Source organism: Drosophila guanche, unplaced genomic scaffold (genome assembly GCF_900245975.1).
Source record: "Drosophila guanche unplaced genomic scaffold, DGUA_6, whole genome shotgun sequence".
Taxonomy (NCBI): domain Eukaryota; kingdom Metazoa; phylum Arthropoda; class Insecta; order Diptera; family Drosophilidae; genus Drosophila; species Drosophila guanche.
The window spans coordinates 9,460,443-9,484,512 of NW_022995743.1; the positions used below are offsets into that span (position 1 = coordinate 9,460,443).

At 43.4% G+C, this 24,070-nt stretch overlaps 3 protein-coding genes across 7 annotated transcripts; 1 reads left to right on the forward strand and 2 right to left on the reverse strand.

The window, feature by feature from the left end:
• Positions 1 to 2,540, reverse strand: LOC117592511 (tubulin beta-4B chain; the record flags this gene model as incomplete). Its single annotated transcript, XM_034286355.1, has 2 exons — positions 2,380 to 2,540; positions 1 to 243 (listed from the first exon to the last, which is right to left on the reverse strand). Coding segments are annotated over exons 1-2 (300 nt in total), but the record flags the coding sequence as incomplete, so codon positions are not given.
• A 2,052-nt stretch (positions 2,541 to 4,592) lies between these two features.
• LOC117592077 (diacylglycerol O-acyltransferase 2-like) lies at positions 4,593 to 6,248 on the forward strand. The gene is made up of 6 exons (XM_034285589.1): positions 4,593 to 4,802; positions 4,867 to 4,964; positions 5,019 to 5,150; positions 5,220 to 5,561; positions 5,616 to 5,815; positions 5,879 to 6,248. Exons 1-6 carry the CDS (start codon positions 4,674 to 4,676, stop codon positions 6,034 to 6,036), a joined length of 1,059 nt encoding a protein of 352 aa, XP_034141480.1. The 5' UTR covers positions 4,593 to 4,673; the 3' UTR covers positions 6,037 to 6,248.
• Positions 6,249 to 7,643: 1,395 nt separating this feature from the next.
• On the reverse strand, positions 7,644 to 21,994 carry LOC117592075 (protein GDAP2 homolog). Of its 5 annotated transcripts, none has more exons than XM_034285582.1 (13): positions 21,840 to 21,994; positions 16,355 to 16,431; positions 16,137 to 16,288; positions 15,926 to 16,068; positions 15,727 to 15,859; positions 15,561 to 15,670; positions 15,242 to 15,496; positions 13,832 to 13,959; positions 13,665 to 13,765; positions 9,191 to 9,344; positions 8,989 to 9,128; positions 8,728 to 8,926; positions 7,644 to 8,653 (listed from the first exon to the last, which is right to left on the reverse strand). In XM_034285582.1, exons 2-13 carry the CDS (start codon positions 16,421 to 16,423, stop codon positions 8,609 to 8,611), a joined length of 1,629 nt encoding a protein of 542 aa, XP_034141473.1. In that variant the 5' UTR covers positions 16,424 to 16,431; positions 21,840 to 21,994; the 3' UTR covers positions 7,644 to 8,608. The 5 variants fall into 5 exon arrangements, with proteins under 5 accessions (XP_034141473.1, XP_034141474.1, XP_034141476.1 ...); XM_034285583.1 differs by lacking the exon at positions 21,840 to 21,994 and adding an exon at positions 21,443 to 21,461; XM_034285585.1 differs by lacking the exons at positions 15,242 to 15,496; positions 15,561 to 15,670; positions 15,727 to 15,859; ... (2 more) ...; positions 16,355 to 16,431; positions 21,840 to 21,994 and adding an exon at positions 14,791 to 14,808 and having other exon boundaries at positions 8,058 to 8,653.
• Positions 21,995 to 24,070: the final 2,076 nt, after the last annotated feature.

Sequence of the window (24,070 nt, forward strand, 5' to 3'; positions counted from 1 at the left end):
GTTGTTGCCGGCGCCGGACTGTCCGAAAACAAAGTTGTCGGGCCTGAAGATCTGGCCGAAGGGGCCGGACCGAACAGAGTCCATGGTGCCGGGCTCCAAGTCGACAAGGACGGCGCGGGGCACATATTTGCCTCCGGACGCCTCATTGTAGTACACATTGATGCGCTCCAGCTGCAAGTCGCTGTCCCCGTGGTAAGCACCGGTGGCGTCAATGCCATGCTCGTCGGAGATGATCTCCCAGAACTATTAAGAAAAGAAGCAAAAGAAAATTCATAATTAACAATTTAGTTCATCAAATGCAGAAGTATTGATTGATTGATGGGACTGTCTTGCGACATTCGAGATATCTGCGCTAAATTTAATGTACAATGGTATGTATGTATGTATTTTTATGTCTGTGTACCTATGTATGGGCCGAGCTCTGATTAACATATCTCAGGAGATGCCATTTTTGGTGCGTTGCTTGGCTCATGAGACTCCGCCGACACAGACACCGGCGTCGTCAACGATAACGTCATCTGGCGTGGGCCCAGCTCGGAGCGCAGCTGTCGTTGTCGTGTCTGGCATTGGACTCTGCAATTGTCAGTGTGGGCCGGCGGCGGAAATATCAGCCCCGCCCAGTCACCGTTTCCCTGACACCCCACGCACCATTCAGGTCGACCTCAGGTTTGGCTTGGCTTTCCTTCTGCCCCCTTCCTACTCCTCCTCATACATTTCCCCTAGTGCGCTTACATCACCGGCGCGGGGGCAACCACAAACACATACATACACAGCCCACACACACATTTAGGCCAGACGGCGAGAGGCAATGGCGTTGGCGGTGGTTGAGGTTAAGCTGCAACTCTGGCTCAGCGTACCGACCATATGGCGCATAAATCGACTATTTTCAGGGCATTGCGTCACCGCGAATGACAAAAAAGTTTGGTTCGTTGTTTACGTCGAGTAAACAAATAAAATAATTAAGTAAAATAAGTCGATAGAAAGGCGAGGACTGGATGTACTTGCATACAAGCATACACCGAAAACTGCGTGGTCGACATTCATAAAAATAAGTATTTTCGAGTGTTTGTGTGGTACCTCTTCTACATGTGCATTCATACATACATACCGTTCGCCGACCCTCTTTAAGCGTCGTCCCTGATACACACACATACAGTCTTACATTTAGCACAACAATTGTTATGTTGCAGCTGCCAGAAGTTTTAGGCTTTTCAGGGGTTGTTTTCAGGACACGCCTATTGATTTTCCCGGAAAGGACTAGAAGGAGACGATGACACAGAGGATTCGTCATCAATTTTCCCCGTTCCAGTCCTTTTCGCACGCATGTGCAGCACCGCCCTTGTTTCCATGTGTGTGTGAGATCAGAAGAAAATATGGAGACACAGAGAGTTCGCGAAGTATGCGGTAAATTCCTCTATATGGTCACCCCCATTTTCGCCGCCTCTGCAGCTGAACAATTTCTCGCTCATAAAAATAAACCGAAGTTGCATTTCTGCCTCTCCACACAAGCAATGCAGATTTTCCACTTGCATACACTTATACAGATGAAGTAAAGTGCGATTGTGTATGTGTATGGACCGTCATGAATAAAAAATAGAAAATGTTTTCATGCAAGATAAGATAGAAGCCAAAGCCGCTCCAAGAGTGCCAAAATAGCGATTTGTATGAACACACAAAAGTATGTACACACAAAACACATAGACAGATCGATAGAATGAGTACATACTTATACACAAAATATGTCTCTCTTATACGACCGGTCACCGACAGACCGGTTCAGCCATTTTAGGTTAAAATGACGTCATGTTTTCTCTTTAGAAGTATAGCGGCAAAAACCGGCAACTGAACTGGTAGAAAATGTATACATGTGTATGTATGTGAGCTGTAAGCCTATGAAGCCCTTCACCATCTGTTAGCCCAAGAGTTGCTTTCACATTCAAGGGGAAAATTGAGAAAGTATTTGTTGGAGTGAAAATGACTCATGCATAGGCAAGCGTTCATTTTTCTGTGTATGTGCAGATGAATGTAACTGCAGACACACCCAAAACTATAATTACAGGCACATCAAAGACAGGCTCCCAGAGATCTTGGGCGTGTCGGAGTTTTTAGAGGCACTCTACACAGATCATCGGACAATTGCAAGGGGGAGCGAGCATCATTTCGGGGAGCAGACGGACACAGATGCCGGTACTCACGATACATTTTTATGTATACATAATTCTCGGTGTGTGTGTTGTTGTAAGCAAATGCCGGCGGCCTCAATAATTTTTGCCACATGGGCATCAGTGCAAAAAATGACGCCATTTTGGCAACTGTACTTAATTGATCCATCTTCTAAGAGTAAAATAGCATGCCCACAATATATAGCAGTTAACATACCTTGGCTCCGATCTGGTTGCCGCACTGACCAGCTTGGATGTGTACGATTTCCCTCATATTGTATTTGTATGGATTTTTGAACTTTTTACTTAAATTATCTTCTGCTTAGAGCCTTTATCGAGCACGGGGACACTTCACTTTTACACGGCGACTTGAAAAATTGTGAGGAGACCCGTTATTTATATTGGAGTTTTATACATGCGCGGAGAAGTGTGACCGGGAATTAGGCGGTACAAAATACTGTCTCGCCCTCAGAAATATACCAAAAAATGCCTTCGCATTTTCCAAATATACCGTAAATATACCGAAAATCATGAATCATTTTTCTCGATTTTGGTCTTCTGTTTAATATTACCAGTTAGTTAGGACTCTCAACTCTAAAATTATAGTTTTACGCGAATCATCATTTTATTTTCCACAAGATTGGGTGCTTTTTATGACTTCCTTTTATTGGATTGTCTTCAAAATATATTAAGAACTTAAGAGGTTATCCAACAAAATTATCATGAAAAGTTACGTGAGGGGGGGTTGAATTTGACAACACTTTGCTGGCCCATTTATTGATGTTGCCAACGGTAAAAACTTAACCGGGAAAGTAATTTGAACGGGATTGGGAGATTGCTGCAATTAAATTTCAAATGCTGCGGGAGAGAAACAAAATACCTTATAAATATACCGAAATATTCTGTAGAAATTTCAAAATATACCGGAAATATACCGGGGATAGTCATGTTGCTTAATTTTGTTGTTCTGTATAATATTACTACCTTGATAGAGTTTTCAGAGCTAAAGACATAATTTCGCACGATGAGTTAAGTACCCGAGAGTTCGCATCATTGGGCGCCATAGTTATATAGCCGCAGGATGGTACCAGGATAGCGTTAACTCTTGTGGGGGATAAGAAGCATTTCGCATCTCGTCTTCAAACAACATCAATACGTTACTTTACGCGTATTCGCTTGCACAGTATCCATGCCATACAAATAATCGATGCCCTGCTATAAATCACATTCTGACAAAAGCTCTCCGCCTTGAAATGCTCAATCAATGCGCGCGAAGTTCGAAGGCTCAGCACTATCATTTTATTTGGCTGAATTGAAACCGAATGTTTACCTAGATTTTTGTGTTTTAATATATATATTAAAGTTAAAATATATTTAAATTACTCACCAAATAAGCACTTGGTGCACTTGAAATCTCACCTGCACACATCTGCATGTACATGCCAGTGCATGCAATTAAATTGCCTCAAACACGTCGCGCTTGGTTAGTTGAAAATTGTACGCCAGCTATATCGATTCTGTTATTGAAATGCGATAACGTTCTCGGGACGGGGTCAATAAGCAAATTGTTGAGCATTGCCTCCAAATCGTGTGAATATGTCACCCAAAACATGAGCGGTACTGACTATCCAAATGCACAATGCACTTCAAGTGGTATATTTCCATAAGTTTGTCATTGTTGTTGATTAAGAGTGATTAGAGTTTTTTTAGAACCAGTTCCAATTGTACTCTACGAGTATGTGTGCTTACGTCAGTTACAGTGCAGTGTTTTCAATCAGAGACTGTAACAACTCTGAATGAATCAGCATATGCCCAGCCGGGATGGCGGTTGCCTGATAAGACCGCCACAAATCCGTAGCGAACTGTGAATGCACGAAACTGAACAGAACTTCTTATCAAGGAAGCACCATTGTGTAGCTACGCATAGATCGCAGCGTGTCTGTTGCGAACCAGAGTCCGAAAGTGTTACTCTCTCAACTCTTAAAGGTCGTAAGATGACTTCGGGCATGCCAACAGTTTTCAAGCCTAGAAACATGATTTGGAATGCGCCAATTTAAAGTCCAGCAGAATCGGGTTTCCTAATCAGTCACCACAGGGAAATCACGATTAAATGGTTGGTAATGATAAATGAAACGATAATTTGACTATAATTTGTGCACATAAATCGAAGTGGAGTGGGTCGCCGTAATCAGGGTATCCGAGCGTTATCGCTAAATCTTACTACACTTTCTGATGGTCTATGTCAAGGGCCTAGACACTTGGTCAATTCTCAATACTTATCTTTATCTCCCTGAAGTGGGGCTTGCCGCAACGCCCCGCCCTCAGCACGCGTAGACGACTGGCTTGCTTCGTTGATAAGGATAAGTATCAGCACAGTATCAGTATATTGAAATTAGTTTGTCGTTGGTTCGCTGTCAATTAGTTGCTGGAGAGCCGTCGAAAGAGTCGCTGGCTAATACACGGTATTATTTATTTTTTTGTGTACCATTGAACTGCTAGGCAATATATAAAATGAAAATCGAGTGGGCTCCCCTACGCGTTCCATTGGCGCGCCGCCTGCAAACCTTGGTCACAGCGGTGCTCACGCTCACGTTCTTCACGCTGCCCCTTTTAGCCTGCCTCATTGTTGCAGTCATCATGGTAACCAACAGAACATGCCGAAATTGTTCAACTTGTCATTGTCACATTGCTTTACCATTCGCAGTTTTATGGCGGCATCTTTATCCGCACCTTGATGCTCGTTTATTTTGTTTACATTTATGTGGATCACAAGAGAAACTACTCCATCTTGGAAGGCAATGGGTAAGTGTGTAACTAAAGGATAATGTAAAGATAATCATTCCAAGTATCCCTCAGTTGGATGATAAACCGTGCTAATCGAGTTTATAGGAACTATCGGGACTACTTTCCCGTGGAGCTGGTAAAGACAGTCGACCTGCCACCAAATAGAAACTACATTTTGGCCAGCTTTCCGCATGGAATACTCGGGTAAGACAGCCAACAGATAGCCAATCTTATCGAGGCATAGAACTGCATTTCAAACGATTACTGCAATAGAACTGGCACTTGTGTAAACATGGGACTGGACATCAGCAAATGGCTGGAGTTGTTTCCCCAGATCCGACCAAAGGTAGCTACATTGGATCAACACTTTCGAACACCGCTTCTCCGTGACATTGTGCGCTGGTGGGGAATGGTGTCGGTGTCCAAGGAGTCCCTGGTCCGATTGCTAACCAAATCGAATGATCCGAAGCATCCCGACAATCGCGATGGCTTCTCATCCAATGCAGTGGCCATACTTGTGGGTGGCGCACAAGAGGCCATGGACTCGCATCCGGGAAAGTATATTCTGACCCTGAGGAACCGCAAGGGATTCGTTAAAATGGCCATTCGAACGGGGTTAGTTATTGCTGGAAATTTGTTGTATTTAACTAAACTTCCTACTCCATCCAGTTCGTCTATTGTGCCCACGTTTTCCTTTGGTGAGGTGGATATATTCAATCAAGTGGCCAATCCGCCGGACTCCCTGCTCCGCCGCTTTCAGTCTGTGGTGAAGAAACTGACGGGGATATCCCCGCTAATTCCAATGGGTCGTGGCATCTTCAACTATTCATTTGGCTTTCTGCCCCAACGCCGTCGCATCGTCCAAGTTGGTGAGTGTCAGCTGAGTCCCTGTATAATATATTCTTTAATATGGATACACATTTATTCCACAGTTGGCTCCCCTATCGATGTGGTAAAGAGTGATCAGCCGGATGCCGCCTATGTGGACAAAGTACATGGACAAGTGATGGAGGACCTCGATAGGATGTTCGATCAGTATAAAGCGAAGTATATATCGAACGCGAAGAACAGCAAGCTGATAATACAGTAACTGCCTAGTCAGATTTTCTTGGCCAAAAGTGATCCACAGTGTAGATTCTCTCTCTCTCTCTCTCTCTCTCTCTAAGCACAAACACAACACACACACAAAATCGAGCTAAGGGATTATTTTTAACGAAAGCATACACACATACGTATGTATGTTGCATGTTTTGTTGTTTTTTCCTTTTATTAATTATTACCAATTAAATGTATTACCTCGTACATCTCTTATATATACAAAAAGATTTGATTTTAATTTTGTAATTCGTATTTGGAAAAGCTTAACTAAATTGGGCATTTTGTGCCACGATGGCATCAATCTGATCATTCTTTAATTGAATTATCATCTTCCGCCGTGTATATGCTTTAATAACTATAAGGAATTTGATTTTGTTAAGATTTAGTTTAGTGCTACGCTAGGAAAGATTCAATCGCAGAATTTCATTAAGGTACAATTTAATTTAGCAACATCTAACCAATTTCTTGCTAATTTTCTTAACCTTTTCGTATTTTTTAAGTTTTCTTTTTAACTCTAAAGCCATGGCAAAAATTTGAAATGTTATGTTATGTTATAGATTCAATTGGGATACTAGTTTTAAGTACTTTGCAGTTGGTTTTAATTTTTCAATGTACTCGTAGAACTTGAGACTTATCTACAAATATTCAAATATTTCGAAAAGTATTCGCCTATATATTGTATTGTATATTCTTTGAGAAAGGAACACTTGGCATAACTTGGGTTATTCGATTGGGTTTCTCTTGCTGAGCTGATTAGGAGGCCTGGCCGTAGATTTGAGTATAGCTTTACCTAGTATTGGGGTGTATTTCCATACTGACAACTCCTAATCTCTCCTAAGCTCTCTTCAAGGGTAACTTTTGAGTAGACTGTACTTTTAGCTAATTGAATATGTATTCACCGTAACGCTGACGATTGTTCAAATTTGAATTCTGCTTTTAGTGAAAGCATTCCGGTTAATTGCTGTCGATACAAAATGTGTATTTGGCATAATTGTATATATATGTATGTATGTATGTATGCTGGCTTGTTGATCCTCGAAGATGGTACATATACATATATAAGAACATTTCCAAAAACTATGTCTCTACTTGGTTTCTCGTTTTACAATAGGTACTAACCAGGCTGGGCAATGGAAAGCGCATTGCATTGCATTGCATTGCATTAGGCCTGCATCAAAGTTCCTTGTCTTTGGTTTACTTTGGTGTTTTGGTTTCTTTAAATCAATCCCTGAGTGCATTTTGCTTTGCATGTACATAATTGCTATAATAATCAACTGTTGTGTGGTGTTGTTGCTGTTGCTGTGGTTGGCTGTGGGTCGATTAGTGTGTGTGTTTTTGTGTGTGCGTGTTTCTTGTTGCCTGATTGCTGCCAGCGAGGGCGAGTGCCATAATTGATTCGACTTATTACAATACGTATGTACATATTATCTATATGAATACATACTATATTTATGCATACTTGGTTGTAAATGTCGACGGCGTGCTCTTGGCTTGAAATTGGGGACTTTCTTTTGAGCGCAAATGGTGCTTGGAAGATAAAGTGGGACGTGTGTGCCTTTCGCCTAAACATAATTCATATCAAAGTTGAACATTTAACAATAACTATTCGTTAGGTTCTTTATTGGTGTTTCGATTCCTGGGCGGAAGGGGACGCCGCCTCACGGTGAGCTCTAGTAAGTACATATCTAAGTATCGTATCTACAAAAGGTATGCGTTCCGAGTGTTGATTTGCTTGCATTGATTCCTCCCATTTGGTATATACGCGTATGTACTTGTTAATCGTTAGCTTTGTGTATATTTAGTATATTTATTTATGTATAAATACAATTGAATTTATAGTACGTATGTATTTTATGTGTGTGTGTATATATCGGGGGATCAAACTGCATACGCGTTAGGCTCTAGTATTAATAATACAATTTGTAATTGCAGAGATAACTAACAATACAATATATATATATATGTAAGTATCTATATTCCTTTCCAAATTCCGAAGTACAAGTAATCATTTTCTTTATATATGTATGTGTATATATGCCCGTCATCCAATTTCAAATTTCATCTTGTTCAGCACTGCTAACATTTTTGTTCTGGCTACTTTTGGTATCATCATCTCCTACTACATCTCCTCATCCTACTAATAGTTCAACGTGTCTATCCTTATGTATGTCCTTCGCCTGCTGTCAATCAATAAATCTTCTGAGTCAACTAATTAACTAATTTCCATGCTGTTCATAAGAATGTTTTACATAATTCTCGCTTTTTGGGGATTTAGCATTTAAGTATCTGAATGTAGATTTATCATTTAGCTAATTGGTTGGGGGCGTGGGGGGCGGCTGTAGGCCCTTCCACAAACGTATGCTACACAATGCTCAACAAAACTTGCGTCAGATCAATCGGTAAACGACAACATCGATAGTTATGCGCAAGTAAACAATTATTACTTATCAAGAAAACAAAATACGTTCTATAAAATCTATAAAAACTTCACATGTGTGGGTGTATATATATATGTATATGCTATGGCGGCTGCGCTGTCTTTAGACAGCCACAATGGCCGCCATCTACGAGGCAGTCGGCACAGGATTGAAGTAATGCAGGCCATTGGTCTGTAATTAAAGGAAATCATCGAAAAACATTAGAATCAAGCAGCTCCTGGTGTATGGTGGTGCTTCTGTCTTACCGCCATATCGTATTCGGTTATGTAGGCGGGGATTTCCAGCTGATCCTTTGTGATGGCCGAGTACAGATGCTCGACTCCAGGCAGCGAATGCACTTTGGCCTTAATGGCGGGCGCCATGAACGTGGTGAACCACCAGGTCATCATTTTGGTCCAGAATGTCGGATGCACTATGTAGAAGGCCTTCAGGTTCTTCTTGTATCTGCAAGGGCGAGCAATCAGAGATTGTTTGGAAATTCTCTACGGCTGGGGGGGGACACTCACTTGTAGGGCAGCACACTGTAGACCTCGCGCAGCCAGTGCAGCGACGGATAGTTATTCGTGGAGGTCATTGTGTGGAAGTAGGAAATAACATAGTCTCCTTTGACGATGGGATCCAGTAGCTTTATCAGATACAGCAGTGCCTGCAAATAATAGAGTTAATTTAAAACTGATCTAACATTGATTCGAGCAACGGTTTGCCAACCTTCTGCAGGTCAATGTTATGGGCGGGAAACCACTTGCCACAGAACACAATCACAGGGCGACCCAAGCGATCGACACCGCTTTGATACAGACAGCCAATGCCCGAGACCTCCGTCAAGTCCTCGACTTGAGCGCGACGCAGGAGGCGTTCGTATCTGAAGAAGAAAAGAAAATAGAATTATTAATCATATGGAAAAATAAACTCAGAGTTCTCGAAGTAGATCAACAGCGAGCCAAGCACATTGTAAGTGAAAGCTCGCTCCATTAGCACACCGTGGGGGGTTTCATCTTACAATAGCTGATTAGATGTCTTATACTTGAATCACGAGCGATTGGAGAACGGATTACACGCATGATAAACTTTATTCATTCGCATGGCAATTGTTTACTTAAGCCAATCCCATGGATACAAGGTTTGCCGTAGCAATTATGTGAAATCACTTGACTATGGACTGTATATAGAAGGCTAGGGGGGTGTCGCGCGACTTATTATTATGCCGGCACGCAGTTCCACACCGTATACGAAAAGATAATGATGGCTGTCGCCAGTGCCTGACATGAGAGTCTGTCTGTCTGTCTGTTTGTCAAGAGCAGAAGCATTATAAGCTGTATTTCGCATTGGCCGACTATTTGAAATTCATTTCGCAAAAGCGTTAAAACCCATGTTTATCTGTTGGGGCTCTGACCCAGAGGGGAATTATAAATTTGTTATGCGTGCAATGCTGATGTTTCACTTGGGTGTGTGTGCTTTGCCTTAGCTTATGTTGGGTAAATATTTGTCGGATAAAAACTCAAAATAAGATCAAACGAGCGAATGATGGAGAGTGGCAAGGGGGTAAGAAATTAAATGATAACTAGATAGTTCTAATTTGAGCACAAATTGGAATGGCAATGTAATGCGCACATTGCTTTGATGAGTCACATATGAATTGGTCAGGCAATCGATGCACATGCCTATATTTATTCATCGGAACATGTTCGGGAGCTGCGCAGGTGTGCGAAATTGGGTTTGAGTGATTAACAACTTTCGACTGACACACGACGCCCTATTAAAACGATGTGCTCTCGACTAATTGCCGGAGAGAGATCTGACTCGTGCCGCAGTGAACTCCGGTAGCAGCTACCGATAAGCCGCAATACGCAGCAGAACCGTAAACGACTGCAGAGGAAGCACCCAGATAAAGATCTAGATAATTCTGGCCAACAAATACACCCAAATGTGACGCATTGTGACGCAGTCTTAGCCCAACACAAACGCCATCACAGTACCATTGTTTGAACAGCTACAGATACAGATGCGGATGGATGCACGAGTTGTGGGTTCAGATGGGGTTGGGGCTGGGGTTGGATGGTTATGGTTAGTGCCCCACGAATATGGTTGTCGTGTGAAAAGCACAATGAATATTAAGCCAAAATGCTAATCCGTGGAATAAATCTCACAGCTTAACAACTTGCTGGAACGCAGGGAAAGGTAGGTACTAATGTTATTATTAGATCACATTTCCTGCAATCACGGATTGCATGTTATTGTTCACTGGCACGTACTCGCAGGCAAGGCCGAGAGGAGTACATACCCGAGAGGAGTACCCTCTGTTTGTTTATTAATAATGGAGAAGCGGGTGGGGCCAAGGCCAGTGAGGGGGAATAGTGGAAATGCATATTGAACAGAAGGATATACATATACATATACAGTGATGCCATAAATAGAAGTGGTGAGGGTGGTGTATTCTTTGTTCTGACGTCATAACTAGGGAAGAAGAGAACCCACGTCATTGCAATTATGAAAGAACTCCTTACAGTGATTGACACCTTTAAAAGGACTCCCACTGTTACCTTTCCTCCGGCGATTCCATGAGCTCATCGGGCAGCACAGCGTTCATGTCGCCCGTCTCCTGCATGGGAATCGAGCCCAAGTCAATCGACGTCATGCCTTCCAGCATTGTCATAGTTTACAGTTGTAGGTTCTTGTTGTTGTTGTATTGTCGGTGGGTGGCACTAGTTCGCGTTTCTCCTCTTTCTTTCGCCTTTCGCTATTCGCTTCTCGCCTTTCTCTTCTCGCACAATTACGGTTTATCGATTTTAAGTCAAAATAGAAAATTCCGTTTCACGGGCTGGCCGATCTGATCTGATTTTCTTTGCTCTCTTATTGTCGTCTCCTTTTCCACTCAATTTCGTATTCAATTGACGCAGTATTGTCTTATTCTTAGTAATTTTAAGAGTATAAATAGTTTAAGAAGTCTCGAAAAAAACTGTATGTGTGGGCAGCTTGTTGGCCAGACTTTTGGTTGATAAACGGAAGCCGCGCGTGAAAATGTAAAACTAATAAACGCCCTTTGCTTTAACTATGCTGTGCGATTCCGGTTCACAGTAAAATTATTGAATTTATTTTTAGTTTATATAAAAACTGGCGCCGACAGTGGCTACACTTTGAGTATTTTAGTTCACGAGTGTTCGCTGTGAGTGGCGCCTTTCGACTGAGCGATGGAGCGGCGTGCTGCGCTGCTCTTGAATGCTTTTTCGCCCCCCATCATTCGCATCTATATTATGTACCCCACCAGCGGGTCAGTGTGGAGCAGCGCGCATCAGGCAAAGCAGAGCAGACGGCCCAAGGTGTATTTAAGCAAGGTGTTTTAGCCACTCTCTCTTTCTCTCTCTACCTGGTTCTCAGTTTCCATTGTGTACAGTTGAAGCTTGTGGGCACTTCTCACCCTGAATTTATATACCTTCAACAACATGAAAGCAAAGCTCTCTCTCTTTCTTTTACTCTCTGACTCTTACTCTCGCACCTCCCACTCTTTGAGCGTGCGCCCTATCACCGCCTGTTCAATGACATCAGTTACAACAAAAGAGCAACAACAAAAATCAGCGGCACCAGGCAATTGCCCAAGGACATGCTAACCGCTTTATTTGCGCTAATGTCAGTCACTCCACGAAAAACTGTCCTAAAAATGAAATCAGTTCAAATGTTTGCATTCGTCAGTGGCAGCCAAATGCGCAAAAAGCTACAAAAACGAAACCGAAATGGCAAAGGTTTTATTTTGGTGCTTCCTGTCTTCTAATGGCTTCTCTTCTCTTTATCGCCCACGCAGTGTGTAACAATTCCATCGAATAGGAATGAAAGGCGAAAATATTACTGTAAACATCAACATCACTGACACTGACTCATGAACGTGTGTTTGTTTGTGGGGTAGATTCTAATTAAGGCTAAAGAGAAGAAGAGGCTGCGCGAGGTGCATTCCCCTCGCACGCTCACAAAGAAATTCGTTCAGGAAGCTGCGGCGCCTGTTAGTCTCCTTTTCCCTCGGCCTACCTCCCTCCCACTGTCAACCGCTTGAATAAATTACGTTACACGAGGAGATGTTCGATTAAACGTCTACAAAATGTGCGCGACGGTTGTGCGGTTTCATTCAATGAACTGCAACGGTTCGATATTCTTGTACATGCATATACCCATTTACAGGTTGTACATACATACATACATATGTACATACATGCACAACCTGATCTGATCCGGTTACGTGTGTATTTCCAGTTCCATTCCCACTGAAGCATGCCCACTTGTCATATTAATTAGGGATTTGAAAAATATTTGGCGAAAATGTGCATTAAAAAACGCGATGCATAATCAAAGCTGGCATTTATTATTTGACAAACGTGCAGGGTGAGCAAAAACGATGCTAATTGTGGTAAATACTCATTTTAATTAGATATTCGCCATAGAAAAAGTTCACCCAACCCATTATCTATCTTTAAAAGATACCTATTTGGCGTGGCTGTGTCACAGTAATTATCTATCTCATGATTCCATTATAAATATTCATAAATATTTAGCATAAAGCTTCACTTTTGCGGCTTGAACAGTATAAACAAATATTTTTAGCTGGCATTAAAATTAGATTGGCTTCGGTGAAGGAGATGTCATGCAAACAATGACGCCACAATGGATGGTCACTTGGAAATACGTCACAGCTGTCGTCACAAGTGAAAGACCAGGCACTTGGCATTCCTCGATTACTGTTGAGCAGGACCACTGGGCCCTGCTGACACTCAACTCTACTCCACTCCACTCCGGTTCCCGCACTCCAATTCAATTCAATTTCCACTTGGCCGCCCGGTGCCTGCTTGCGTGCCAATGCTCTGTAAAATTTCGACAAGCGGCAGAGGAATCGGAATTTCCATAAGGAGCAGGCGGAGGTGGGTCGTTTGTTAGACGCTTAAGATATTTCCGGAATGCTTTTGTAATAAATATGCGCTGGGCAAAGAGTTCCCTTTCAATGTGGTGTTTATGGGTGGAATGGGAGGGTGCGAACTCGGGGGCTGCGTGTTTTGCTGTCAGTTTTATGAACTGCAGATGTCCCCCGCGTAGCACTCGTTAGGTGTAAGGTACGCCTAAGAACGAGTGACGCAATGCGTAACACGATATGGGGGACAGAGAATAGTGATGTGCTGTGCTGCATCTGTGGCGGCTCACTCACCTTTCCTGGTGCTCAATCCCCTCGACGCCCTCGGAGATGACATTCTCATAGACACCGGCCCGTGGACGATCACTAAGCAAATGCTGTCTGTCCAGATCACGCTGTGGGAAGAGGGAATGTGTGTCTAAGGAATCCGATAATGTTGCGAAAACTCAATTAAGACTCACCTGCAGCTGGGTCTGAAGTCCACTGCTGTAGGAGTTCGGACTGAGGCCGTTCATGTCCTTGGGTCCGTACTCCAGGTCCGAGCTGTTGCCCTCCATGTCGTGCGGACTAACGTCGGAATCGTCGTCGGCTGCAGAGAGAAAGAGAAACAGTTAGTTATATAGATCTTCAAGGAATGTAAATGGTCAGTCTGTGGGTATTCCATTACATGAGAACTCAAACGAATTGTTTATCATTTTGGACCTGCAATTATCAAAGTACAGCTTAAGTACAGATAATTCTCTACCGAACTTCAGCGATGCGGAATTTGAGTTGAACTGAAAGCGGTCTCTGGCACGGCTTCTTCTCGACTGCGCTGTCGGAGCGCGCGAGCAGCCAACAAAAACTGGATGCTGTCGCCTGCCTTTGCTCTCCCCCTGCGATAACCCGATAAGGCGACTGCGTACTGCTCCCCAGTGTTGACGTGATTTAGGCTTGGTATCCCGCAAAGATTGGAGCGACTGCCACTCGTCGCCGCTGTTCTGATAAGAGGTTCTTCAGGTAAACTAACAAACTTTTGTTGACAAACTAACGTAATGCAAATGCGGCCAAGTTTCTAGTAACCTTTACAAGCTAAAATAATCTTGGGCAATTCGAGTTAAAGAGTTTTGTTACTAGATGTATACATTTTTTCTTTCTTTCTTTCTTTTTTCCCACATAAATGTAGATTCGTTAATATAAAATCAATATATAGTTTTTAGATTGCATTTCGGCTCTAACGATCAGTTGTTTATTTACTTGGAAAATGTCAAGTCTACACACAAGTTACGCGACATGTAGCATGTAACTTTCACAGCCTGAAAGTATGTACATATCTTTGAAATTTCTCATAAGCTTATAGCAGTCAGCCTGCTGTCAGCCAGCGCAAAGCTCACCAGCGACTGCGAATATAAATCTTTGAAATATAAAATTTCTTGCTTACTTTGAATGGATTTTTTGGGAATAATTTGAGAAACACTGAAAAATTAGTTCTATGTATCCAAGGGTTTATGAAACAACTTAATTTTGTGGCCAAATAGTTGAAAATTTAACGACTTTCACTGGACAATTGAATGCAACTGCCGCCAGTGACCCGCACACGACCGACTTTGCAACGTAACTGAAGCCATACAATTTAGTCAGTCACTCAACATAGCTGAAGAGCAGCGTTTGCATACATTTTGTTGTGTTTCAGGTGCTTTGTGCTGCCTTTTTTCGCTCTAATCTTATCGACAGCCCCACAAGACCACAGGGCCGAAAAGGAATCACTACCGAGCCCCGACCAGCTCGTGTCTCTGGAAGATAAGAGTTTATCATCTTCGACAGCCGATAGCTCGACGAGATAGGGGTATCGGTACAAAACAGTGACGACAAACATAACAGGAGATACTCACTTTGGCGGTGACGCATGTGGACACTGTGGTGGGGGTTGCGAATAATGCGGATCTGGCGGTCGGGATCGGGGTGCTGTGGCTCGCCGAATTCACCGCCAATGTCCTTGGGCAGTTGCCAAAGCGCGCTGCGCTCCTCCAGCTGGTCGCGCGGGAAGTAGAGCGGGGCCAGCACCTCGTAGGTCCCGCGTTCGCTGCTGTTCACACACAATATCACAACCTGAAGGGTGCACTTGTCCAGGTAGCGTCGGATGGTGCCTGAGGGAGATGAGATCTCGTTAGGAAACTTTAAATCTGTGGCAGATTACATTCCAGTACTCACGCAGGGCAATGTGTGCGGCCACATCCGCTGGAAAGCTCTTCTGGTGGGCACTGATGTTGCACAGGGCGATTGTGTGCAGGTTCAGCTCCTTGGCCTTACACAGAACGTTTCTACAAATAATAATATATAGACATAGCGCCAAACGGTAACAATAGGATCATCCTACCTGTAGCAACAATGCAGCGTATTCTCGGCGGCCGTCTTAAACTTTTCCCTGTAAGCAGGCGCCACTGTATGCAGCACATACTTGGCTGGCAGATTGTATCCACGCGTGATGCGCACATCACCAGTGCGGCATTCTGAAGGAGGAGAATCAGAGCTGGAGTTATGGAGGTCGAGAAGATGTATCCATTAACCTGACTCACCTTTAACATTTGTGCTCAACTCCTCCCTCAGCTGATTGCCAGCGACGGCGAGTATGCGCTCCGATATGATATTGCTTTCAGTCAGAGTCTCATCGCTGGTGTTTGTGATGGCGTCCACATCCAGTGTGGTCATGTCGCCATCCCTGTGGAGCGCAGAACGAACAGACATTAATCCCATTGGTGGAATGACAGCAATTGCACCTCCACTTACCAGATCACCAGGCGATTATTGACATCTTTGGACAGGGGAAAGGGACTGCGATTGTGCCGGGGTCCGCCCAGCGTCGAGTAGTCCGTGATTGGCAGCCGAGTGTCTGTTTTCTGTGAGCCTCCCCAGGTGGCCAAGTTGTCCAACTTGATGAGCTGAAAAGAGAGTGTAAAATCGGTGTAAGAATCGATAGTGTCTTCAGCTCGAATCTGTTTACTTACACATGAACTGGAGCTGGAGCTGGATTCGAATGCTTTGAAGTCCACATTTGAGTTCGTGTCGAGACGCATTGCTCCCTCTGAAAAGAGTTCAAGGAGAAAGACTGTGAAATCAGATGAAAACTATTTGTATCCTCTGCTGATTGGTGTGTAATTCTGGCCAAGTTTAGCAAGTACCAAATATAACCGGTTCGAATGTCTCTCAGTTTGTGGTTCTTTCGTTTGTTTGGTCATTTCCATTTTGGCTAATCAATATGTGAACGATAAAGCGAACTCTTTATCCGGCCAAAGCCAGTTTCGGCCTGTGGAATCTTGTGTGTGGCTGAGTGCCCAAAAGTTATCTTCAACTCCCCGAGTGAATCACGTCCCCTGTTCATTTAGTGACTGGGATGGGACTCGTTCTGAATGAGCAGTGAATGAATTGTATAAATATTTTCATTTCCATTGTCATCGTTAGATGTCATCACGTAGTCGGAAGATCTTAATTCGCAAGTAAACACGACACAAAGTGCCCAGCACTGTGGAGCGAGTGTTGGTTGCTTGTTATTCGTTTTTCGCTCACATAATAAAAAAAGGGCTGCGTGCAGCAGTCAGGCACATGCCACCCCCTGGTCCACCTGCTTCATGTGCGTCACGAGTCGAGCGTTGTGAAAGGTGAAAACAAAAGTCAGCCAGCCACCAGAGATGTTGCAAAGTGCAAACTGCTGGGGACGGGACTGCAGCTGCGCTCTTAATTGCCATATCGGATGCTGGGGCTGGTACTGTGAGCGTGTAGCACCGCCCACCTTTGCCCTTTTTGGCCAGGCAAACAGGCAAACAGGCAAGCCCACAGAGCTGGCCAGAAGTAAAACCAACAGCAGGGCGTGGAGCATGTGCAACCAAACATCCTTTCAATCCTCACACATGCACAAGGGGGGGAGCAGGTGTCAGTGCCAGTCATTGTTACAGATTTGCGTCGAGTGCCTCTGTGTGATAAGAGTAGGTGTCGTACCTCGAACAGAGCACTCACAATGAAAAACTTTCCACATGCCAAACAACAGAGGCTGCTGCTCGCACTTGTTTAAACATGAAAGATTTCAAGGGAATGCCCGATACCCGCAGATATGGCTCTCAATGGATTACAACGAGGGTAAAGTGGGGCAAGAGGTGACAGCGGATCAGTGAAAGCTGCTATAATAGTCGCTATCATGGATCGGACAATGCTTAAGTATAATTGAATACTAGCTATGGAAACTATATTAAGCTGTGGGTGTGGCAGGTGACTTGGAAACAATGTAAGCGTGAGCATCACTCACGTCTAAATATAGTATTTCCCCAGCTACGGATGTACTTATGTACCTACTATATCTTGAGGTCTGTGTGGGTTCGGCTAGATCAAATATACAAACACTTTTAATCTACGAGAATGGATAGTAGTACGTTAAGAGATAATTTTAAAAGATTGTTCTTCCCGTATTCCATCATTTGTGCCCCCTCTTTGCTTCTGTCACTAATTCATTCATTACATAAGCATTCCGCCAGTGGGGGCGGCACACAGGCCTGCACCTATACAGGCACCCTGTATACGGGTCCAACAGGTCTAACCGGCAATCAAAATTGACAAATAATGTCCAGATTGTTTACGTAGCTGTTAACTACGTTGCGAGCAGCTGTTGATGATGAAGCCAAAAGAGAAGCAAATGACGCGCCCACTGGGAGGGGGACTGAGTTGATTAGCACCGCATACCACAGCCGCAGTGGTAGAGCCACTTGCTCTTTCCCTCTCTCTCTCTCTCTCTTTTTCTCTCTCGCTCGTTTATCAGGAGGCAGCACACAAACTGTGTAAAAGTTTCCCTCTGCTGTTGCAATGAGATTTGGGTTTAGCTGCAGCTTGTGGCTGCCGTTGCGGCAAGTCGAGGACGAGGACGGAAAACAGAACCACGCTTGACTTGCTGCCTCCCTGACCGATAACTTGATTCGCAGTTACTTCTTTGATTGCATTCAATGTGAGCAATCACAGTGGGACCAGCCACTGCCAATGCTACAGGAACCAGCACCACCACCAGTCCACCACTCCTCGAAACTGGACTTTGGCTGGGGTCCAAAGGGTGGCCCGTCTTTGCTTGGCTCTGATTCGTCTTTCCAGTTGGCGTGCCCGAGTCAATTACATATGCTCAACTGTGTTGCATGTCATGATTTACTACGTTCCCACCTCCCTAACCCCAAACTACCCAAGAGACATAGAGAGATATGTAAGTCGATTTTGAAACTGTTGGGTAAAGATGCAGGCGGAAATCAAGCCAAATGTAAATCTCGATGCAGGGGTCTGAGAAAATGTGCAAAAAACTGTGGAAAACAGGTAATTTTCTTCCTACATTACTGGGGATAAATATAAATGTTTGTTCTGTTAAAGTAAGATTTTCATGGAGATCAATATTGAGAGACCCAATATATAAAACAGCTTTTGCAAGAGTATTCCCGTGTCGATCATGATATATGTATGAATTTATATACATATGTACATATGCATTCTTTGAGCTCTCAACTCCACAAGCACTCGTCCAACCATGCACCCCCTCGACCCACCCGTTCCGTTCCACTCTCATTTGGGTAAGAAAAGCTGGCACAAAGTTTGTTTACGCTACCCGCTCAATCCGCCAAACTGTTGCATAATAAATGCGAAATTGTCGCCCACATACCAAGGCCCGCACCGAGCCGACCTGTTCTGGCTGGATATGTTCCAAAATAACAACGAGAACAGACAACAACAACAACAAAAACTTGTCTTTTGTTGCCGTCGTGGGGCTCAGTCATGTAAAACTACGGCAGAGGGGCAGGGCAGGACTGGGACTCGGACTGGGACTGGGACTGGGACAGGGACTGTGGCAGTAACGGCACCCGTAGCACTGGCAATGGAAGTGACAACAACCGAATGGGGCTGCGCTTGGCACGAACCGAATCGGAGCAAGAGACTCTGACAAATTAAGTATACGCCATGTATGGGCAGGTTGTTGGCATTGTCCTTTGCCTTCTGTGATCTCTGGCCCCGGGACAAACCCCAGGCAAGCCAAGTCGTATAACAGCAGCGCAGTACCAGCCGGGAAGCGGTCCGCCAACGATTTGTGTATCTTCAGCAGCGGAAAGTCAGCGTCAGCCAAATATTTGTTGTTTATATTTATTTCGGATGCGTCATAGGCGGGGCATGGCCTCGACGAGGCCCGTGTTTGGCTTTGTAATGCTCTTCGCAGCGCGTTCCAATCATTAGCCCAAGCGATTCTCAAGCCCAACAACAGCGGCAGATACAAAAACCTGACGTCACCAGTGGCGCAGTTTTAGCAGATAGTCGTACTTTTACGACTGCAACACTTACTCGCACCGACACCAATTTGAGATTCATTTCCCTGGCCATTGTTAACGATAAATTGCTGCAATTTCCCAGGCATTATCTCCCACTAAATTGTGTCAAATTGTCGACAGGCAAAAGTTAATTATAATTTGGTCAAGGCCCAAACACATTACGAGCCAGCTTGCTCCACCTGAGCGCCGGGCGAGTGCATTTATATAATAGCACTGACGAAGCACCTACATTTAGTAGGTGGTAGGAATATGCCAGGAAGTTTCTGCTCTGCCTGGAAGACTCCAATGACCCCAATCAGCTGCCTGTCTGTCGGTACAATATATCCGATATTACTTGGAATTGCTGGGGAAATTACAATTCTATTAGGGAAATGCCACACAGACTCGTATTCTATGCACAGGCCAATGCTAAAACGTTTGTTACAATAAAGAACAGTTGGCAGGGGAAAGACCAAAGTGCACAGTGGGACAAATAGATACCTACAATTCTTAGTAATTCTTACTTCCTTTCACTTCAAGCCTGAGAACACTAATCTGAGCCGTTAGAAAGGCTTTAAACCGTCACCTGGTCAGTACAGTATCCACTTTTTCCACCTCTACAATATTTATATCCCTAACGAACAGAACTAGAACTGTAAACTGCTTTTGATGGTAATAGAACAAATAATTATATAAATTCCAACTAAACATTCTTGCAAACTTTGGCATTATGCCATCGTTTTGGCACACTGTTATTGCGTTGGTCAAGCAATTTCAAAACAATTTGATAATTGAGCTTCAGAGTGTCAGTTCAGGGAAAGACGGAAGGACATGTGTGTGTATGAACGTATGCTTTGGGGGCTACGGATGATTGGTTGTGGCTTCAATTAACCGTCAGAAATGTGGGGATTGGACTCACATTCACCGTCTTCTTGCCACAACTGCATCGAAGGTGAATCTGAGCTAACCGGATTGATAGCTGCCAGGCATGGGTCAGTCCAAAGGTCAGCCCATCATTGCCGAAAGGAGGTAGAGAGGGAGGTAGGTTTACTGCAGTCATATTTGATATTCAGAACACAGAATTTCAAGGAAAACTTACGGACTTAGAGGAAAGCTAAGCACCAGCTGAATCAAGGCTGTGGATGGTATGGTTACGGTTTGGCTCGGTTCTGAGCTGGGGTTTGTTCATTCAAATGGTTTACCACTCGCTTATTTATGTATTTTCGTATAAATTTCTAATGCATTCGATGCCCGTGATGCAGCACGTACACATGGTATTGCCAGCAGGGGAACAGTGGAACAGAAAGGGGTATCGTATCCACACTTTCCCCGTAACTGGAGTTCGGTTCGTGAATAAACCTGTCACCACCACCACACCAGCGCACACAGACATGGCGGAAAATGCCTGTTTGGGGATTTCGTGGGGAGACAACTCACTAATCAACCGAAATCATAAATAATTAGTACTGCTCTGCCTCTGCAGCCCTCCGCTCTGACCCTGCTGCTGTTGTTGCTGTTGCTGGCTCTGGTGGCACAACTGGAAGTTGCACAAGCCCCGCTCTTGAAGGTTATTGTATCTGTTTTTTCTGCTTTCGGATACGGATACTCTCGCATTCGCATCTATGAAGCTGAGAGTGTGTGCGCGTGGCTGTGTCTGTGTGTGCGCGTGGGTTTGTGTATTTATATAGTAAACCCCCTTTTCCACCAACGCTTTTTGGCCATTTCGAGTAAGAATACGGTCAAAATACGGTGGACATTGTATAACCCGGCTAGTACCTTTGTATAACTTCTCAAGAATCGAAAGGTGGCCCAGTAGAACCGTTGGCTGGCCTCGTTTTCAAAAATGCACACACAACTTTTTCGAAACGAAAACACCGTAGGTAATGCACACACACACACGCGCAAGTTCTCGCTCCCATACACACATAGACACCCACTCATTCGCGTGTGTAAACGGGTGAGCTTACACAGGGGGTGGGCTGGCGGGGAGTATGAGATAAAAGAAAACGCGGTAGTTGGTGGTAGGCGCGGCGGTGCTTCAGTCCGTGTCTTCTATATGTATGGTTGTATGTATGTATGCACAAGTAACGCTGAGCGTGCTCTGTGGCTCTGTGTGTGTGTGTGTGTGGCTCTGTGAGTATTTGCAGTCAAAAGCGGATTTACATTTACGCACTCTTTCCGTTAATCAATGGATTCAACTCGAGCTCCAATAGCAGATACGGGGCACTCTTTTATTGCTTTGTCGCGCTACGTTTTCCGTTCTCTCGATTTTCTCTGTGACTTTTTACTTTTTACCAACCACTTCGTGCACTTCGCGTCGTCTGTGTTTTGTGTTTGCAAGTTTAGCAAGTTTTTGTGTTTAGTCTTGCATAGGGTTGTCAAAAATATATCAAAATATCACTATATCGATATTTTTCAAAATAAAACAATCTTTATATCGTGATATTTTATTTGCCAAAGTATCAATATATTGATATTTTTTTGCGATATTTTTTGGTAATTTAGGTCTGATAACTAACCACATATAAATCTACCTTGTTAAGTTTTAACATTACCAGCGCGCGCATTCAAAAACATTCAAGTTTGTTTTCTGAAAATTATACAAATCCCTAACCGGCGAAGGGAAATAAAATAAACCGAGTGAGTTTTTGAGATTTTTATAACTGTTACAATATAATTGTGGGCCAGAGTCAGTTTTGGGGATTGGGTTTGATCCATGAATCATGAAGGGGTTTCTTTATTTCATGTCTTTCTTGTTTTTCTGTACATTTTCTATACCTACATTTTATATGTACACACATATTTAATATTTAATGCTGATTTTTATTGTAATTTTATATACTAGCTAGCTTTTAAATCAAAATGTGTTAGGGCGCGGTCAACGAAATTTTCTCCTGTCAGACGTTCTTCTGGACTCATTTTTGCGTTTCAAATTTGATCACAAATATATCCAAGAATAATATACGTTCACTCTTGATATGATTTCTATCAAAAGAGTTTCTATCGATTGTCAAGCTAATATTTTCTGGTTAATTAATCTGTCTGGCAGCGCTGAGCTATCAAAACATAAATCCACATCTGACACAAACTCACCGCCATGAAACTCTAAAAATCTCGAAATTGCTCGATGTGGCGCGCTCAATTCAAATTTGAATCCTTCAAAGGCATCAGTTCTGTTCATAAATTACAGTTAAATATTCTATAATATGCGCTTGATTTGTGCAAAGTAGATCGGGGTTGCGTACAATATTTAGCAAACGCCCATTTGGCTGTCGTTGCTCACCGAGGCGAGCATGGGCTCGCTATCTATTTTTGGAGTGCCAAGTATTTTTCGAGGCACTCGAAAAACTCTTTTGGTCATAAACAACTTAATCAAAATGCATAAATCATCAATGATACAAGATACAAACACATAAAGACGCTGCCGCATAGCATTCGATACCATTCCCCTACGGCTTTGTATGCTTGTCATATTTTCCACTTATCAACAACTTCATAGACTGCCGGTGCCGGTCGTTACTCGGACTGGACGATGCTGCGACATTATACAATTACCTGAAGCCAAATCCAAAAAACACATGCGAATTAAATTGTAAAACGAACGTGAAGCCAGCAGCAGAGGCGAAAGCGAAACAGCTGGAGATGGAGATGAAGATGCAGCTAAAGTCGAGGTTGAGGCTGGGTCTGAGTTCGAGTCCGAGTCCGAGTCCCTGGCTGCGCCTGCGCCTGCGCCTGCCTGGGTCTGGCCCCGAAGATGCCTTTCTGTGTCCATGTCCACTCTCATAATCAGCAGATGTTTGCCGCCATGAAATTGGAAAGGAGGAAACAGTTGGATGCCCGATGGAATGGCCAACTGGTTATAGATGTGACCACGTCTCTTTTCCATTCCCATTCCCATTCCGAACCCTGAGTAAGAAATGCCTGAATAGATTTATATTTTTTGTTTTTTGTATATTTTTTTGTGTGGTAATTTTCGCGGTTTTTATACTTTTTAGGTATTTTTGATTGTTTTTATTGAAATTCCTTAGATCGCAAGAAGCGCACAGAAGTAATATGTATGGTAATTGTTGTAGATATAGATACATTATTATATATATTTAATGTAATATGTAAGTAATATATATATATTGTGTTGTGTGTGTGTGTGTGTGTGTTTGTGTAAATGTGGTGTTTGTGTGAGTGTTTTGGGGGGTTTGTGTGTGTGTTTAGGTTGGTATAATAATTATATATACGTAATTAAGTATATGTTTATTATATACAAATCTCAATGGATTGATTTGCTTGAATTTACAATTATATCTGGTCTCTGTATCTGGATCTTTATCTGTATTGTAGATGTATAAATTTAAGATTACACGCTAGAGATATTTCAAAAATGTCCACTTCTCTACAGGCTTATCCGAC

Bases quoted from the DNA above. Each gene is read 5' to 3' on its own strand.
- LOC117592077 (XM_034285589.1), top strand. From the start codon at position 4,674: ATGAAAATCGAGTGGGCTCCCCTACGCGTTCCATTGGCGCGCCGCCTG. The intron at 4,965-5,018 runs GTAAGTGTGTAA...AGTATCCCTCAG, and splicing joins TCCATCTTGGAAGGCAATGG to TTGGATGATAAACCGTGCTA. The intron at 5,151-5,219 runs GTAAGACAGCCA...TTACTGCAATAG, and splicing joins TTTCCGCATGGAATACTCGG to AACTGGCACTTGTGTAAACA.
- LOC117592075 (XM_034285582.1), bottom strand. From the start codon at position 16,423: ATGCGTCTCGACACGAACTCAAATGTGGACTTCAAAGCATTCGAATCC. The intron at 15,860-15,925 runs GTGAGTCAGGTT...CTCCTCCTTCAG, and splicing joins GTTGAGCACAAATGTTAAAG to AATGCCGCACTGGTGATGTG. The intron at 15,671-15,726 runs GTAGGATGATCC...TATTATTTGTAG, and splicing joins ACGCTGCATTGTTGCTACAG to AAACGTTCTGTGTAAGGCCA.